We start from the raw sequence: 19,592 nt of genomic DNA on the forward strand, positions 1-19,592 counted from the left end.
AAACCTACAGTTACATTTCATAGGCTGCACTTGGGGGCAAGTTCCCCAAAACTTGCAAAAGTGTTTATTTAGTTTGGGGATTAGGCCTTGGAGCTAAAATGGTCAAACCTGTTTTCAACATTCCTGTGTCCCAAACTTTAACGAATATTCTTTTCTGGGCAACAAAATTCCATGGCAGCAACACGTTTTTATTATATTTTCTATAGTAACACATTTACCCAGGACCCACGGTAATATCATCCACTCGACGATGGTTGGTGGTGGACCTTGCCTGTTCAAGTCTGACCTGTCGATGTGCTGAGAGGCAAGCAGCAGCAGGAACAAAAAAGTCAAATAGGACGCTGTGTGGCAGATGAACTTGATAAAGGGCTTTCTGATGAACAGTCCCAGTGGGCTTTTAGGAGCTATAAGATAGCACACAGAGAAGACGGGAAAAAGGAGTCCTATTATGAAACACGTCACCATCTTCACTGCCCAGTGTCGTCTCCTCCAGCCCGGGAACTCATCATACCAGCGAGATGCAAGCAGTTGTTGACAGTTGGGCTGAGCAACAAACTACACAGAAAGGAAAGGAAAAGCAAGAGTCAGTGTCACATACGGTGGATTCAGTTCATCAGTAAGACCACAGATTTATCTTTAAAGCCAGAAGTTCTGCTTTAAATAATTTTATGTTGGGTGCCTGGCTGGCTCAGTTGGTAGAGCAAATGATTCTTGATTGTGGGGTTGTGAGTTTGAACCCCACCTTGGGGGCAGAGATCACTTAAAAATAAAATTTCTTAAAAATTAATAATTTTATATTTAAATAATCATTAAGTCCTTTAACTCATTCTGTGAATAAAGCCTCTTTATGTAATATTTTATACCCAAGGCATAGTGCTATGGGCTTAGTCAGATGTGACAGAAATGGTTGTACAGATGTAAAAATACAGATGGAGAACAAGAATAGTCATAGGACACACTGATGAGTGAGCAAAGTTGTGTACAAAGGCATACACACACACACACACACATATATGTACATATATATATAATATATATATATGGCGCAAGAAAAGATGTCAATAGTGCTTGTTTCTTAGTTTACTGGTTGTTTTCTGGTTATGACATTATACTAGATTTCATTTTTATATTTGTGTATACTTTTAACATTTTCTATGATAAATACTATCTTTTTATCATCAGAAAAAGTAATTATACTTTTAATTGGATTGAGACATTAAGAAAAACATACATGAAAGCATATTAGGATTACCAGAATGTAAATCATCGTAGCTGAATTTGGTGGAAATAAAACCTATACTTGCCTAAGTATAATCAATTACCATATACCAAACATTTCACAAACATAGCATTGTTTTATCTTGCCAACATTTTGGGGATATAGCATAGATCTTACTCTCTTTTGAGGATGAGGATACAGGGTGTTATAAGAGGTCAGTAAATTTATTTAAGGGTACATATCTAGTAAGTGATAAAACATTTGAGTAACTGGTCTGGGATTTTTTTTTTTCTGCATACTACACTTCTCACTGGGACTGACAGCTAGGCATTAATATAAATTCAGAGGGAATTATTTCTTCCAGATGGAATGGTCCAAGAATGCTGCCCAGTGGATCTGGCTTTGAAGGGGCAAATTTGTATAAGCAGAGAGGAGAAGGGGAAGGCAATTAAAGGCAAGGTATGGGGAGAGAGAGAACATACTCTGGCAAGAAGTGTTTAAGGGATGCCCCTTGGGCACTGTTGACTGAAAGAGAAGCTTTAGTGTCTTGTAAGGGACTTGGAGAAGTTCCTTTGATATTCTTTTTCGTCTTCGGTTTTAGCCTGTATAGATCTCCTTGAGACAAGACTTGCCCTTACTCTTTTTTGGTGGTAAGCAAGCAAAAAATCCCTGGGTTCACATAATACCATGATTATCACAAACTAAAAGCTCTTTGAGAGTGAAAGCAGAGAAAGGATGATTGACTAAAAGAGAAATTCAGTAGTTGAGATGTGCAAACATATCAACTGGACATGAAATGATTTTTCATGCAACTGTTTCTCATCACCTTGTCTTGGATACTCTACTCATCAAAGGGCACAGAGGGCAAAAAAAAAAATACTTTCCAGGACTGGGGGAAGTAGGGTATCTCTTCAGGCAACACTCTTTTCTCCCTACAGCTATTGGCCAATTCTAGCACGACTACAGCCATCCCATTAAAATTCATATTAATACATTAGGAACATTCAAATTCACATTGGTGCCATGCATTTATAAAAGACACTAGAAGAAAAAAAGGAAAAACTTCCTATCCCTCTCTTTCAGTAACCTTTAAAAGAATTTCAAAAGCCCGTTCTCATGATTATTTATCAAATCCTTGAGTCATGGAATTTGATATATTGAAGAAACTGTAAAGATTACTGAAATCTATTTTTTACAAATAAAGAGAAATCTGGTATGAATGATTTTAAAACAACTACTCAAAATACTAAAGCAATCAACAAATCAACACCATAAAGGAAACAAACAAAAATGATGAAAGAGGATAAAGAAAGACTTACTTTTACCACAAAGTAAAAAGAAACAAACAAACAAACAAACAAAAAATACCCCAAACTCAAAACCAGGCAGACCAAGAAGCCTCACTACTACATGGGCAGGTATTAAATATTAATTGGATATGAATGTAATAAACAGAAGAGAGTTCCAAAATTAATGAAGCCCTAGTAATTAAAATGACTATAGATTTACTTGGTATTTGTCTCAGTGTTTGTATTTTATCTTTTCAGTTTTGAAGTACTTTTTATAGCTTAAAAATTTGTATCCAAAGTTCAGACTGCAGTCATATTCTCTATAAGAGCAAAATCGAGATTCTGGGAACAGCCAACCTGGCTACTTTATGCATCTTGAGTAAGTGGGGTAGTTAACATGAGAGTTGAGAATTTACTTGAGTCTCAAGAGAATTGAAACTTTTGAGGTGAATGTATTATAGTGAATTACATACAGACAATCTAATTTCTTTGCTTAAAAAGGACCACAGTTTCCTCTGGGTCTTACTGTTTATTTCTGAGCAATTAAAAAATAATCTATATCCTTTGGGGTTTTATTTCCTCTGCCCAGGAATGCTTTTCAGCAGCTCATTTTGTAATGTTGATAGCAAGGTTTAAGGATTATTGGTAGGCAAGGAGCTTTAGGGAATTATTTTGTCCATAACTAAAAACCACTTCTTCAACTTCAATCCCAAATTTCCTTCATAGTTCCCAAGGCCCTTTAACCACGTGAGTCTCTCCCTGTTTCTTAGAGATAGCTTTAGCTGTGTTCCTCATTAAAACAATGCTGGTCTCCTGGAGCACAGTCATACTATGTAACTGCTTAGACGCTGCTACTTTATTAATCAAACATCATTTTCACCTTGTCCTCCCTACTTTAATTAAACCAATAGCATCATCTATGAGTTGGACATTGGCTAGATAAGTGGGGAGAGGACACAGATCTGTTAAGAACCAGATATATCTGTCTTCTAGGAACTCAACATATGTTGGGGACTGATCGTGTGACCAGTCCTCCAGTTTTTCTAATATTTTCTATTTTTCTATTTTTTGCTTTCCTCACTTAAGGTCAGTCTTCTTACTGAGGTTATAAACAGGCAAATTTAGTTCAGTGAAGATGCCTTAGCTGTCATATGCACAGAAGTCACACATCTGGCACATATTCTATGGTCCAGATTAGTGTAATTTAACAGGACATTATATGATGTGCTAAAAAAGAGGTAGAGTATAGGAGGGATTGTGCCCAACATGAAGTAATCTGAGAAAACTGAAGACAGGAACAGGATTTGATAGTTAATTCTGAAGTAACAGGTAGAATTTTGATAGGCACAGCAGTAGGTGGATGTGTTTTAATTTAGATTTAGAGACTATCATCTTAAAAGCTTCAGGATGGAGACAGGTATGTTCAGATGAGCTATCCCTTGAGCTAGAAGGTCAGCATCAATGGTGAATATACCAGTGACACAGTGTGAAGGGAAACTGCAGTCATATTTTGAGACGTCGGTGAAAATGTTTTTTGAGGCAATGCTTGAGTCTAGATCCTTGCTGCTCAGTGTGGGCTGAGGCCAGTGGCACTAGTTTCAACTGGAAGCTCATCAGCTATGCAAAATATTAGGTCCCACTCAGGACTTGCTGAATAAGATCGACATTTGACAGTGTGCTTCCTATGAATGTTAACATTTGATAAACATTGGCTTAAAGGATTTTATGTCTAACAAAGTTTTATTTAGCTCTGTTGTATCTGATAAATGCTTCCAGAGTAGTTTTAATTCAATGTAAATATACATTTGAACACTTACGAATCTCAAGAGCAAATCTGTTTGTGAGGGAGTAGGGGTACTCGGGTGTGTGGTGTGTATTTGTGTGCAGGAGTTTGCTTTCAGATAAATCCAGCTATGAGTCGTATGAGAACTTGGGTGAGGGGAACTAGCCACAGAGTGGGGCATTCTCAAAATTGAGTAAGCAACAGGGTTGCCTGGAGGCTTGGTACAAATCATGTTCCTGAGCCCCACCTCGGTATTTCTGATTCAGTAGGTTCAAGGTGAAGCCCTGAACTTTGCATTTCTGCCAAGTTGCCATGTGATGCTGCTGTTGGGGATGCAGAGACAAATGATAAGAACCACTGTTTTACAGAACAACACTTTTTAAATAATATAAGATAGTCTTCCAGTTTTTCCAACTTTTTCTATTTTTCTAATTTTTTCTTTCCTTACCTAAATCAATCCTCTTTATTGAGGTTATGAACAGGCAAATTTAGTTCATGAAGATGCCTTTGCTGTCAGATGCATAGAAGTTACACATCTAGCACACATTCTGTGGTACAGATTGGTGTAATATCTAATTACAGGAACAAACACAAACATATTAAGAGTCATCCCCATCAAGTCACTGAACTGTAGTGCAGACAGAACAGCTGAACACAGTGCAGTGGTAGCCAGAGGATAACAGCTGACTAATTCACCATAGAAATGCCTGGAAAGACCTAGACCAGCATGAAACAGACTGGGATGCAATGAATAGGAGAGACATGAGTAGATTTAAGAACCTGGATCAGAAAAGGAGAAAAAAAATTCTCATACCTAGTTTCTGACAGATCTTTACCCTATGCATCACCATCATGACCTTACAGTAAAATGACAAATCATATTGTCTCTATATAATATATTTGGATGTTGTAGAGATTAAGAAGATACAAGCCTTGGAACAGCCCACTGGGATCTGAATCCTGATCTGTTTTCCTGATTGTGCGAATGTTAATAAATTATTAAATTTTCAATGTGATTTTTTCCCTGATATGTGGGGATAATAGAAACACTTACCATATAAGGTTATTATAAAATTAATTGAACTAGTACATGAAGAATACAGCAGTTCCTAGATGATACTTATGTTCAATAAGTGCTAGGCATTACTATTATTGTATATACACACATATATTTACATGCACAAGAATATGTGTATACACACATATGTCCATATACATACACAGTTACATAGTCGTCTTTTTAAAAAAAAATGTTTATTTATTTATCTTGAGAGAGAGAGAGAATAAGAGTGAGTAGGGGAGGGGCTGAGAGGGAGGTAGAGACAGAATCCTAAGCAGGTTCCACATCGTCAGCGTGGAGCCTGACATGGGGCTTGACCTCACAAACTGTGAGATCATGACCTGAGCTGAAATTGAGTTGGACACTCAACTGACTGAGCCACCTGGGTGCCCCACAGTTATCCATGGTTTTATACTAAAATATATAATACTTATTCATTTTCTGAATTTTACAGAGTATTGCTGTTATGTCAGTTGATATATATATTTACATATTATATAACCTCATTTTAATTAATGGGATGTCACAAAATAGGGGATTAGTTTTAAAAGATTCTATAGGGAACTTACTTTAAGGAGATGGTAATAATTATTCAAGCATAAGGTAATACCAATACGGTAAATAGTTGACTGAGTTTTTATTAGACTCATTAAAAGGTAAAAAATCAGTGAAGATTCAATCATATCTGAGAAGAAATTGGCAAAAAAGCTTGAGATAAGCCAAGAAGACTGATTAGAGTCTGTTCTCTGCAAACTTATTGGCCAACAAACCCCTTGACTCTGTCAAGTTCAAAGAATCTCCCATCTAGTCATCAAATCACCTGATTACTCTCCTTGGACTTAAATGTCAAATTCATATTTGCAAATTGGGACTCAAGGAGTAGCTCAAAGCACATTTCTAGGGCATCAGTTCTGATGTCTCCACATCCAGAAGGGAAGATGACAACTGAACTCCATCTGATCGTGTTGGCGAGGCAGGGGCAGGATTTAACTTCTTACATCATTTCTGGGCCTAAATTCAAAATTGGTTTGGCAACTGAGCTGGGATATGAGTGGGCAGTAATGGGAAGTTGAAAATGCAGAGGCAAAAGGAATAAGGTAGGAGGTGATAAAGCCAATGTTGAATACATTAAATTATTGAACATGGCAAATAAACAAAACCCAATATAGGTAATGGGAAGGTAGAGTTAATAGATATTGTTCTCTGAAAATCACAAAGGGCAGCATTTGGTAGAAATTCCCTATCTATTCATCAATACCTCTCTTCAAGATATATGTGAAAGACTGTTTTAAACTGTCATGGAAGGTAGATGAAAAACTGCCAGTTATTTCTAGGTGGCTACCTAGAAGTTTTCTTAAAAAATGAAGACAGGCGTGGAGGTAGACTATTATACAGTTTTGAAGAAACCACCATTTGACTCTGGCTCATGTTGGGGAATAGGAGGTGAGAACGGTAGATGGAAAATGGAAGCAGGTTTGCTCCTGATCGCAGCCAGCCAGTTCCCACCTCTGGGCCAGTTCCCACCTCTGATGAGCCACCAACAGTTTCTGCTCTGAGAAGCAGCACAAAGGGTGCTCCACTTTTACTCAGAAACTCCCAGGGAGACTTTTACTGAGGACCAAAATCTGCTCCCCTCTCTTCCATTGGAACAAGAATCCAGAAGGGAAAAAAGAGACACAATGGGAATGAATACTAGTTATCCTTATGAGATGAAACAGTATGGTTCCTTTTTTCCTCCTTCCCTTCCCTTTTAATGTAACATCAAACATATATTTCTGAGAAAATTAAATTGTACAAGACCCTGCACAATAGGGTGTTCTTTATACCTTCTTTTCAGAAACAATGGTTGACACCATAGAACACAGTCCCTCCTCTACTCTGCCAATTTATACTCATAAATGATATAAGTGTAGAGTTATATTTGTTTCAAATGTGTTAGATCCTACAAGCAGATAAGTTTTTCACTCTAGTCTCAAGGTCAAGAATAAAGTCATTTCCTTTATGCTCACTAATCTCTTTTCCTGCCACTGAACTCCTTTCTGCCTCCCTGACAACAGCTCCTCAGACTATCTCGGCTAACACATTTCCTGGGCTAAAAATAACACTCAGTTGTTAATTATCTGTTTATTGAGGTTGGAATGAATTTAACTAGTCTACAATGGGGAAAGGAAGGCTATGTGTTTTGGAAACAGCAGAGCCCACACAGTAACTGACCAGCCGGCACTTTCTGCTCCAACGTGTAGGACAACAGAGGGGAGAACTGAACATAAACAGCACATAAAAGCGCCAGAGAAGAAAACAGTTTCATGTGCCTCAGCCAGTCTCTGACATTACTCTCTAAAGCTGAGAAGAATATGGATAAAGTGTTTGTTCCATAGGAATTATTCCTTGGTATCCTTTTTCATTTCTTCTCCCTCTCTCTCCTCCCTCATCTCATTGTCACCCACGTGTGTTTGTCTGCAAAGTTCCTTTCATGCTGCCCTCCTCTCCATCCCCTCTGCCCTATCTCTAACCTAGTTCTTCATTTCTCTCAATGATTATTAACTAATGGGCTTCCCTCTCTCTCTCTCTCTTTTGAAATGACTGAAATTATGTTCTTAAAAGTGAGATTATCATTTTCTGGATTTCTATTTCCCATGAGTACAAGCGTTGCTCGTTCACATCCTGGTCTGGGTAGCCTTATGGTAACTCTCTGAGTTAATGCACATCTCAGTCAGTACAGATAGATCATGAAGCATGTGTGAAGAATGACCTGAAAACAAGGAATAAACTGTTATATAAGAGGAAATTAGTTACTGAAAACTTAGACCTGTAACCATCGTTAGGAATTCTTCAAAGGAACTCAACCTGCAACCCAAAGGAAAGGAGGGCACATAAGAATGTTACTGATTTTTCTAACCCAGGGTACTTCTAGCCTTGTGAATATTAAAAGTTTTTGCATATAAACTAGATCTTCAGGTGATTCCTAAGGCTTAATTAAAATAGAGTTGCTCATCGTATTAGTTTCCTAGGACTGCCATAACAAAGTACCACAAACTGGGTGGCTTAAAGCAATAGAATTTATTAGCTCACAGTCTAGAGGGTTAAAGTCCAAAATCAGCATGTTAAGAAGAAAGCTGTACTCCCTCTAAGACTTTGGGTGGAATCCTTCCTTGTCTTTTCCTACCCCCTAGAAGTGGCCTTGGCATTCCTTGCCTTGTAGTTGGATTATTCCAATCTCTGTCTCTCTCTCGTCACATAGCTGTGTGCCTCACTCCACATCCTCTGCTCTGTTCTTATAAAGACATGAGTCCTATTGGATTAAAGGCCTATCTTACTCCAATATGACCTCATCTTAACTAATTTCATCTGCTAGAACTCTTTTCTGAAAATGATCAAATTCTTAGGTACTTGGGGTTAGTATCCTAACACATCATTTTTTTTTGAGGGGGGACATAATTTAGACTATAATATTCTCAGTTCCTCATTTTCTCAGAGTTGCCTATCATATAGCTTTTGGTTCTATAGTATATATAAAAATGGCTCTTTTAAGTGCTCCAAATACTTTTCAAATCCATAAATAATATTTCAGAACTCTGTCTTCCACTCTTTGTTCAATTTGCCTCCCTCTCCTATTTTTCTACTTCTTTATTTTCTCACCATGATTGATAATAAATGACAACGACTAATAAGGAATTAAGAAGAGTAATTATCAATAACATTATGACGTGAGGGAACTCTACATGCAGGCAGCCAGCTGTCCTTACGATGCAAGTTTAAGATTGTTTGTAAACAAAAAGATAAAACCATCTCCTGTAACAGTCTGCTACTATAATTAAACTTTCTACCTAAGGGCTTTCTGGTGATGTGCGTATTTTAACTGGCATAAAATATTATGATGCTTAGGCAAGCAAGGCATTAAGCATATACACCAGAGTTACCTAGTTGAGATAGTCACACAATGGGATCAAAAAAAAAAAAAAAAAAAAAACCAACAAAAAACCAAAAACCAAAAACCAGAGCTTTGGTGGCTGGAAAGATGAGAGACATGAAATGTTGATCTGGATCACTACTATACCCCTAGTGAAGAACTCTAAGGACTCAGGGAGAAACATATAGATGCTGATTATTTGAGAGAAGACATCTGAGATTAGGTATAAAATAGAACTCTCCAACATAAGAAAAACTTTACCTAAGTTTTGCCTGGTTTGATCATATTCCTAATGTTAAATTACCAGCAATTTTTTTTCTATTAGAAAATTGCCATTTGAAAGTCACAGAGATATGTGTAACTCAATGAGTTCATAATCAATTATTTGGGGCTATAACATTGCTTATCCATCTGCATGCACAGCATTGATGAACCCCTCTCTGTCTGCTGGTGGCCTAAGTTAAGATTTGGGGAGCTCCTGGCATTAAAAAACTATGTTGTTTATCTCCAGTTCCTTGTGACCATATGCAATTCAACTATCCAGGTACAATAACAAGAAAACAAACAATCTAATTTAAAAAAAGCCCTGAGATTTGAACAAACACCATCAAAAGATATACTAGTGGCAAATAAGGACATGAAAGATGCTTCACACCTCTGTAATCAGGGAAATGCAAAATAAAACCACAGCAAAATAACACTACACACCTATTAGAATGGCTAAAATAAAAAAGATAAACCACGATATGGGTTGGTAGGAATTTGGAGAAACTGGAACTCTCATATGTTAACCATCAAAATGTAACCAGCTTTGGAAAACAATTTACAATTTAAAAAAATTTGAACCTACGTTTACCATGTGATGAACTCATTCCAATCTCAGGCATTTATCCAAAAGAAAAGAAGGCATCTGTCCATACAAAGACTTGCATACAAATGTGATAGTAGTTTCGTTTGTAATAGCCAAAAACAAAAACGGTTCAAATATCCATGGACTCCTGGATGGATAAACAAAACGTGGCATGACCATACTATGGAAGAATACTCAGCAATAAAAAGGAAGGAACCACTGTTGTGCACACACAGTTGAATCTCAAAATAAGTATGTCGAATGAAAAGCTGGAGGAAAAAAAAAGCACATATGGTATAATTGCATGTATATAAACTCTAGAAAATGCAAACTAATTTACGGTGACAGAAAGTTGATCAGCCGTTGCCCGAGAAGAGGCAGAGAAAAATTATAAAAGGGCAAAAGGCAACTTGTGGGGTAACAGATATTTGCACACAACATGTACCCATGTAATAAAAACTTGTCCAAGTATTCACTTTAAACATTTGCAGTTTCTTGCATGTCAATTTTACCTCAGCGAAGTTGTTTAAAATGTCTGTCCCTATTTTGCTGAGGCCACAAGCACATTCAGAATGATCCACCTCCCATCTGTTACTAGGCCTATCAATCCGGCTTCTTTCTCTTGTAATTATCTCCTTGGTTCGTTTCAATACCACTCCTTCATTCAGATTGTCATAATATATTATCATAACATCAGATACCATTATTTCAGGCTTAAACTAGGAAAATTAGCCCGTTTTCTGCCCATGGCTATCAGCCTCTGAGTGCTCCTTCTAACCCTTGCACCAGACTGCTGAGAAGATCCTCACAAATAGCAAATGGAACTGTGTCTCCTTCTCTTTTAATACTCTGCACTGCTATTTCACAGTCTCCGGGAAAAAGCCCTATGGCCCCTGTCCCCTTTCCCTCAGCTTGCATAGTTATACTTCAGACATACAAACCATTCATGCTCTGACTGGGTCTGGATCTTTCTGATGATTGTAGGCTTGCATATGCTGTTGCTTTGTCTGGGATTGTGTATCTCCCATTTCTTCATAGTGAAGGTTGGTCCTCCAACCCAGCTGCTAATTCTCCTGGCCACTCCTACAGTCAATTGCCCTTTTTTTCACTCAGTGCTGATATTGTACCTTGAACAGTCATTTACGGTTGCACTTATTCCCTTTATCTCCTGCATTTTACTTATGGGTTGTAGTGAGATACCTGAGAAGGGGCTGTTAATTTTCATCACATAATCTCTAGCCCCAGTACTAGATGTGAGATGTCAATGAATGTCTACTCAATGGAATTAAATGCTGAACATGGTTCAAGGCTTAGGGGGCCATCTAATCAGGCACTAACCACTCATGTAAGTTCCAAAAAAAGGCTTGGCTGAAGGCATGAACCTCAAAATTAAGGAGGAGGATCCTTTACACTCTGGAGCTTTTTTCCAGGAGTTACAAAGTTAGCAGCTTCTCCTTCTTCATGTAACATGAACTAGTCTGGGGAACTTCTTAGGGGATCCACTGTGTTGCTTAATTGTAGGGTGAGAAGGTTGCTTTAGTCCAGATTAAATGTCAAGTTTAGCAGCTATTGAAGATTTTCCTTGGAAAATTCATTCTTACAAGGAACACAGAGGCAGCGGATTTCAAATTCATTTCAAAGAAATGTGGCTCAATTCCAAGAGAATCAATTGAAAGAGGGGCAAGGTCTGGATGTAGCAACCATGGTCTTCAGCACTCTTTAATGCTCTTGAGACTGTTTTAAAAGAGGATAATAACGATCTTCTTTCCCTACCTTGCTCTTTTGTGTAATTGGAGACATGCATCTCTGATGAAGAATGTTAAAAAAAAAAAAAGATTGGGGCACCTGGGTGGCTCAGTGGGTTGAGCATCTGACTTTAGCTCAGGTCATGATCTCGCTATTCATGAGTTCAAGCCCCGCATCGGGCTCTGTGTTCACAGCTCAGAGCCTGGAGCCTGCTTTAGAGTCTATGTCTCCCTCTCTCTTGGCCCCTCTCCTGTTCTCACTCTGTCTGTCTTTCAAAAATAAACAAGTGTTAAAAAAACTAAAATGAAAAGATAAACCAATCTCAAGAAATTGTTTCCTTGTATATAAAACTATTGATGATGTACAAACTTTGGGAAGAAAATACCAATTTTGGACTCTGGTACAAGAAAACATTAAAGTTAAAAATGCATGCCAATGAACTATAAATGTTTTTAAAAACATTTATTAACATTTATTCATCTTTGAGAGACAGAGAGAGACAGAGCATGAGCGGGGAAGGGGCAGAGAGAGAGGGAGACACAGAATCCGAAGCAGGCTCCAGGCTCTGAGCTGTCAGCACAGAGCCCTATGTGGGGCTTGAGCTCATGAACTGCGAAATCATGTCCTGATCAGAAGTTGGACGCTCAACTGACTGAGCCACCCAGGCGCCTCTAGAAATATTTTTTAAATCACTTTTAGTTTCTACACAGTGGATAAGTATTGTTCACTATTCATAAAATTGAAACACTCTAAAAGTAGTTTCAAAGTTTTGTTCTCTTATGTGATTATGAACATACATTACACCACATATATTGATAGGTTCAAGCAAATTGTATTTTTAATTCTCAATAATCAGGGTCACTCAGTTCCAAAAGGCAAATACATCCCCAAATTCCATTTCATCCAGTCATAAGCTTCTGTAATATAATCTGCATATTAGGGATTGTCTCTAAAAGATTTTCAGTACTTTATTTATTATTTTTTTATTAACTATATTCCCTATGCTGTACATTGTATCGCATGTCTTACTTCTTTATAACTGGAAATCTGTACCTTTTAATCCCCTTTTTCTATTTTGCCCATCCCCCACTCCTTCCCCTCTGGCAACCACCAGGTTGTTCTCTGTATTTATAAGTCTGTTTCTATTTTGTTTTGTTTGTTCATTTGTTTTGTTTTATAGATCCCACATATAAGTGAAATCATATGGTATTTGTCTTTCTCTGCTTGACATTTCACAAGTAGTAATCGTTAAATATCACAAAATGTGAACATAGTGTTTAGGAGTTAGTTATGCGTGCATAATCTGACTATAAAATTCAAGGCAAATTTTGTAATAAGCCTAGCTTGTAGAAGGGATTCAGTGTCAATTAAGTTTCCTATGTCAGCACCAGTATCCATTCCAACCTTCCCTCCACCAAGACAGTATGATTCGGGCAGTCCTATGGACAGTAATCTAATAACTCTCAATCCTGCTCCCCTGGAATATCCAAAATTACATATCTGCTTTCCTAGCAGCAGAACCAGACTGCCCCTCTAGAGCTGCTTACATTAAACTGGGAATGGGCTGGTTATGAAATGAAAGAATTCATACAAAATTACAGCTAATTGGATTCACCTTAATCTTTCATTTGCGTTTAGGAAATGATAAAAGACAACGAATGGCAGCAATTTAGGTCCCAGGGCTGAAAGAACTGTGCCTTTCCACCCTGGCTTCTCCCCACTAGTCCTGTCTCTCCTCTGAGTTTCCTGATCTATACTGACTCAGGGAGGAGAAAGGGCAAGCAGTCGTCATGTCCTCAGCCTTTAATGCTGGCGCCCTCTCTATCCTAAAATAGGGATGTGATTTCTTAATTCAGACAGACAAGAGGCTTCCACACTTGATAGTAAATAGAGTCACAATCTTAGTAATAATAAAGATAATGATAATCACACACACTGGCTCTTTATTTTTGGTATCTAGACTTTCAGTAGAAATAAATAAAAGCTATGAGGAGGTTTGCAAATGCTCACAAATTTCTTTCTAAATTCTTCTCTAGTGGTAGAAAGTCCATTTGATAACAAGCAGAACCTATCTGTTTCACATCATCTGGACATATTATTGCCAACTGTGAGTAACTATTTAACCACCTCCAAACATTTATAATGCAATTTTGGTGCATAATACGTATAAGAAATGTAGTCAAAATATTTACTTATATTTCTGTCACAGTAATTTTACTTTGCCCAAAACATTGCTGAAAGCTGAAGACAGTTTGAACTTTTTTCCTCTTACTAAATTCAGTTAAGACCATGATACATATTCTGGACACTTCCATAGGTACCTCATTGTCTAATCCCAGAGGAATTCAAAATCACCATTGGAATTCAAAAAGGGAATATTTTCATGCCTAGTCCCAGGATTTAAGAGCAGTAAGGTTATATAAAACATATAATATTTAATTTGAAAGTCCTAATTTTCAGAATACCATTTATTTAGTTAGTTGAAAGTGAAAAAGCAGAGTCCAAAGGGTGGCAAAGAAACTTCCTTTTTCTTTCTCCTTGTAAATAAATGGCATCCAAGTGATATCTACCTTCTCAGCTTGCTGAAGAAAGGATTCTCATGTAGCAAAGGGCTAGAGAAGCCTTTCTGATATAAGTTCTTGAAATTGATATATTCTCAATATTTCATTTTTATCGCAATGATCTTCTGTTGTGTCTGCACAAGTTACAAGTCTGCCCAGAGAAGGAGATGTCTTCCAACCAGAACTAAGGGCAAGACAAAATTTTCCATCCCAGGATATTGTGGAGGCAGGAATCACTGGGCAGGGAGACACAGGGAGCCTCTTCTGAGGTAGTTTTTCACAGTGTCACTGAAATATTGACCTCAAAAGGTAGCTAAAATTTTAAATATTGAGAACATTATTTGGGTTGAGGATTTGGAACATTCACTCATTATCTAAAAGATGATAATACCTTTGGGTACTAAATGTCAGCATTCAGATACTGCCCAATACTTAGATTTGAAGGGAATCCAAAACATCATAAGCATCAGTCAATTCCACCAGAGAGATGTCAATAATAACAAAGTACATATCATCTTGTCCTTGTGAAATTATAGAATTAATGCATAACAACATTATCAATAATCAGTAATCACTGTGGAATTGCTAGTTAAATGAGGAAGGCAAAACTTTGTATGTGAAGCAATTAGGGAATGGTAAATTATATCTTCTGTCACCATTCACCTTTCTTCCCTTCATGCAGACATTCTCATCGCCATAGTCCTCTGTCCCAAACATGCTACCTCCTCACTCGGCCACTCCAATAGCCATGCCATCTTTTTCTGCTCTGGCCAGGCTTCATCCTGAAAAAGCCTTCCAGAAACACCCTTCACAGTGGTGGGTTTTCTCTATGTGTACATATAGCAGCATCAATTATATTCCATAATATTATAGTTAACTCTTTTTTAAAAAATATTTGTTTATAAAAATAAACAAATGGGAGAGTGCAAGCAGGGGAGGGTTAGAGAGAGGAGGACAGATGATCCTAAGTGGCTCTGCGCTGACAGGCTGACAGCAGCAAGCTGGACACGGAGCTCAAACTCATGAACTGCAAGATCATGACCTAAGCCGAAGTCGGATGCTCAACCGACTGAGCCACCCAGGTGTCCCTATAGTTAACTCTTCATTGATACATTATCTCTGTATATCCCCTTACCTATTTGACATTATTTATCTCAGTAACTATACTGTTTTGCAGAGTTTCTGGTATGAAGAAGATTCTGGAGAAATATTTTTAGAATGAATAAGTAAATATATAAATAGCCACAGGAGAAAGACAAAATTTACCTACTGCTTTCAAAATTGTGCCTAGGTTATTTTATGGCTTTAATACTGCTGTTTAGCACAGAAGAAGAGGCTGAGTCTAAACATATGGCTGAGGGCTAAAAAAAGAAGAACAAACAATAAAATATCCTTTCTAAAAGAAGTCAAAGATATATAGCACACTATATAACTGGCTTTATTAGTCTGTCCTATGAACTTGGAAGAAAATTATGTTCTCAGTAAATCAACTTGATGGTGATATAAGAAAAAAGAACTATTTACTTTAACTTTCTTGCAAATCTAAGTACTGATTTCTGACTCTTGCTGGATTATTAGATGTCTACTCTCCTGGTTTATATAAACACTGAGATAAAACACTGATCCCCAGTTTATGTATAAGACCTGAAGTAGCAACAAAATAAGTATTGACTGTGACTGTGTTAACAGGCAATGCTTGAAGAATAAATAACCAAAAAATACATAACATTTTTTGGGGGGAGTGGGCTATTTAAGTTTCAGAAGTAGTTTTTTAGTTTATGTTTTTCAGGTTTTTGAGAGGGTAAGTTACTAGCTCCACCCCCAAGAAAAAGTAGTTCATACAACTTTCTCATTCCTATTTTTCAACTATGGTGGAATTAATTTATAGCTTTGGTATGGAAATTATTTGTTTTCACAGCAAAGAAAAGGACACACTTAGAAATATAAATATCAGATTAATGTTTCCTGTTTTAATATACTATTAAATGTATATAGGGGCATCTGGGTGGCTGAGTCGGTTGAACCTCCAAGTCTTGATTTTGGCTCAGGTCATGATATCACGGTTGTGGGATCGAGCCTGGAGTTGGGTCTCTATGCTGGGCATAGAGTCTGCTTAAGATTCTCTGTCTCTGTCTCTCTCTGTAGATCTCTCTTTCTCTCACATGCTCCCTCTGCCCCTCCCCACTCACTCATGCTCTCTCTCTGTAAAAAAAAAAAAAATCTCTCTCTGTCTCTCTGTCTCTCTCTGTACACACACACACACACACACACACACACACACACACACACTTTCTAGCTACCAATCATGTTATTTATCCCTTCTCCTATTAGAAAAATCTCAGCTGATGACTAATCTCCTTCATGGTCTTGAATTGCTCTTACCTCTAAGGTTGAGAACTGTGAGACTGAAGATATCTGGCCATGGGTTTTATTAGTTATACATTTTCAACTCACAAGGGAATTATCAGCACATTCAGACTGCTATAACAGAATATCATAGATAGGGGGTCTTATAAACAACAAATATTTATTGCTCCCAGTTCTGGAAGCTGAGAAGCCACTTCTGGGCTCATAAACAGTCTTCTGACTGTAAGCTAACAGGGTTGAAAGAGTGAGGGATTTCTCTGGGGCCTCTTTTATCAGGGCACTAATCCCATTCACTAATCCCATCCTTGACCTAATCACCTGGGAAAGACCTCACCTCCAAACATCATCAGTTTGAGGATTAGGTTTCAACATATGAATTGTAGGGGTGGAGTGGAGTACAAAAGTTTAGTCTATAGCAGGAACAAAGTAAAGAAGACAAACATTTTTTAAAAAGAAAGGTAGACCATGACTTAAAAAAATTTTTTTTAAATGTTTATTTATTTTTGAGAAAGAGAAACAGAGCACAACCAGGGGAGGGGCAGAGAGAGAGAGAGAGAGAGGGGGTGGTGACAGAGAATCCGAAGCAGGCTCCAGGCTCTGAGGTGTAAGCACAGAGCCCAACGTGGGGCTCAAACCTACGACCTGTGAGATCATGACCTGAGCCGACTGAGTGAGCCACCCAGGTGCTCCTAGACCATGACTTTTATATCAAGGTAATATATTGAGAAGTAAATTTACTGTGTCTATACAATGCTGTGAAATATGTGATTAGCTATTCTCCCTTACACTAGGAAAGATTGGTTTGTTGTTTTAAGATGAGATTTCATTTAAAAATCCTCTTCACATAGGGGCTCCTGGGTGGCCCAGTCGGTTAAGCATCCACTTCAGCTCAGGTCACAATCTCATGGTTCATGAGTTCGAGCCCTGAATCAGGCTCTGTGCTGACAGCTCAGAGCCTAGAGCCTCCTTCAGATTCTGTGTCTCCCTCTCTCTCTGCTCTTCTCTCATTCATGCTCTGTCTCTGTCTCTCCCTCTCAAAAATAAACATTTAAAAAAATTTTTTAAAAATCCTCTTCATACAATAACCACAAAACCAAATCTACTGTGAATGTGTGAATTCTCATGTCAATGTCACATTGAATCAGTTTAGATAAAATAACACTATAATTCTTTGTTAAAAGATACGGGTTTTTCTCCTAGAGGTTATTGCTGCCCCTTGTGCAAATCTGCTTTTGTTTGCATTGTGCAAATTCACAACTAAAGATAATTTTAATACCCTTTTAATATTTTTTAAAATTTATTTTAGAAAGAACATGAATGGCAGGAGGTAGGCAGAGAGAGAGAGAGAGCAAGAGAGAGAACCCTAAGCATGCTCAGCACGACCCGGGGCTCGATGACGGGGATTATGACCTGAGCAGAAATCAAGAGTTGGATGCTCAACCAACTAAGCCACCCAGTTGCCCCTGAATATCTTTTTAAATGAATGGTCATAGTAATAGCTATTTCCAAAGGAAGAACCTCTTTGCAGCACATTCGTAGGGCTTACTGTGCAGGGAATTGTACTTTGAAAATGTAGGTGTGATAAAAATGTGTCCATGACAATCTAATTATAACTTTATTTGAGTTGAAATAATGGATTAATTGGTTATGGAATAAACAAATCTCTGATTCTAGCTTAAAAATTCCTAAATTCTATAACCTTTAAGGTTTTTTTCTTCCCCCCCCCCCGAGGCTTAAGTTCCTAAAATTTATGGATCGCCCAAATGTCGACAGAGTCCACATTGATTATTTTTCCTACCATTCAAGATATGAGTCTCACAGTAAGATGTAACTGACACATTTAAGAGAGAAATTGGTAGTTTATGAAGATGTTTAAACTTCTTTGATATAGTAGCTTCTTTAATACAGTAGCTTTCTGTATTTCTTTGCATTTGTTTCACATTAAATGCTCGACTTGTTTAGCTTGCCCAGTGAGTGTAGACATCAACTTTCCTCAGTGTAATGCGGTGCTGTCCCATGAAATAGAATGGAAACATATGTACAACTTTAAATTTTCTAATAGACACAGTTTTAAAACGAGAAAAAAAAAACAGGTGAAATTAATCTTAATAATAGATTTAATTTAATAAAATATCTGGAATTTTATTTTGAGATGAAAGCAATATAAAATTAATGTTTTTTTCATTCTTTTTTCTTTTTCCTTTTTTTTTTTGCACCAAGACTTTTTTTTTAGTTTATTTATTTTGAGAGAAAGAGAAGGAGAGGGAGAGGGAGAGGGATAGGAAGAGAAAGTGGAGAGAGAGAGCATCCCAAGCAGGGTCTCGAACCCATGAATTGTGAGATCATGACCTGGTCCAAAATCAAGAGTCAGAGGCTAACCAACTGAACCACCCAGGTACACCTGGACCAAGACTTTTAAATCTGGTATGTATTTGACATTTAGGCAATACTTGAAATTTTAAAAGAAATCTCTAAGAATGTCACTGAATACTGATTACAGAGAATAGTAATTTTGTTGTTTTGGTGGCTGTTAATAAAAGTCTATTTTAGAGGAGAGTGACTGTACTTATTTCCCTGGCTGCTTTTCTCTCCAAAGGGTGACAAACAGGCAGTCACTTACATTTAATGATTCTTGCACATCTTCCCCCCCCCCCCACCATCCCTAATGCTACATGGTGTAGAAGGTTTGCACCTCTCTCTCCCCTATGGTGTCCCTTCCTTATAGAGCCAAAACAACATTAAATAATGGGAATCTGTAAGCTCTGTTCTTAGGATGTATTTTGGAAGCAGATAGTGTTGCCCCAGGC

At 37.6% G+C, this 19,592-nt stretch overlaps 1 protein-coding gene across 6 annotated transcripts in view; it reads right to left on the reverse strand.

Moving 5' to 3' along the window:
- TRPC4 (transient receptor potential cation channel subfamily C member 4) overlaps nucleotides 1-19,592 on the reverse strand; it is a 140,715-nt gene that overhangs the window by 55,887 nt on the left and 65,236 nt on the right. For all 6 annotated transcript variants that reach the window (XM_047077373.1, XM_047077347.1, XM_047077281.1 and 3 more), the window contains one exon: nucleotides 219-555. In XM_047077373.1, coding sequence (XP_046933329.1) covers nucleotides 219-555 — 337 coding nt within the window. The remainder of the gene's footprint in view (nucleotides 1-218; nucleotides 556-19,592) is intronic.

The sequence above is a fragment of the Lynx rufus genome, unplaced genomic scaffold, assembly GCF_022079265.1.
Source record: "Lynx rufus isolate CCGP_SWC_20201006 ecotype Redwood Valley unplaced genomic scaffold, mLynRuf1.p SCAF_1, whole genome shotgun sequence".
NCBI classification, from domain to species: Eukaryota; Metazoa; Chordata; class Mammalia; order Carnivora; family Felidae; genus Lynx; species Lynx rufus.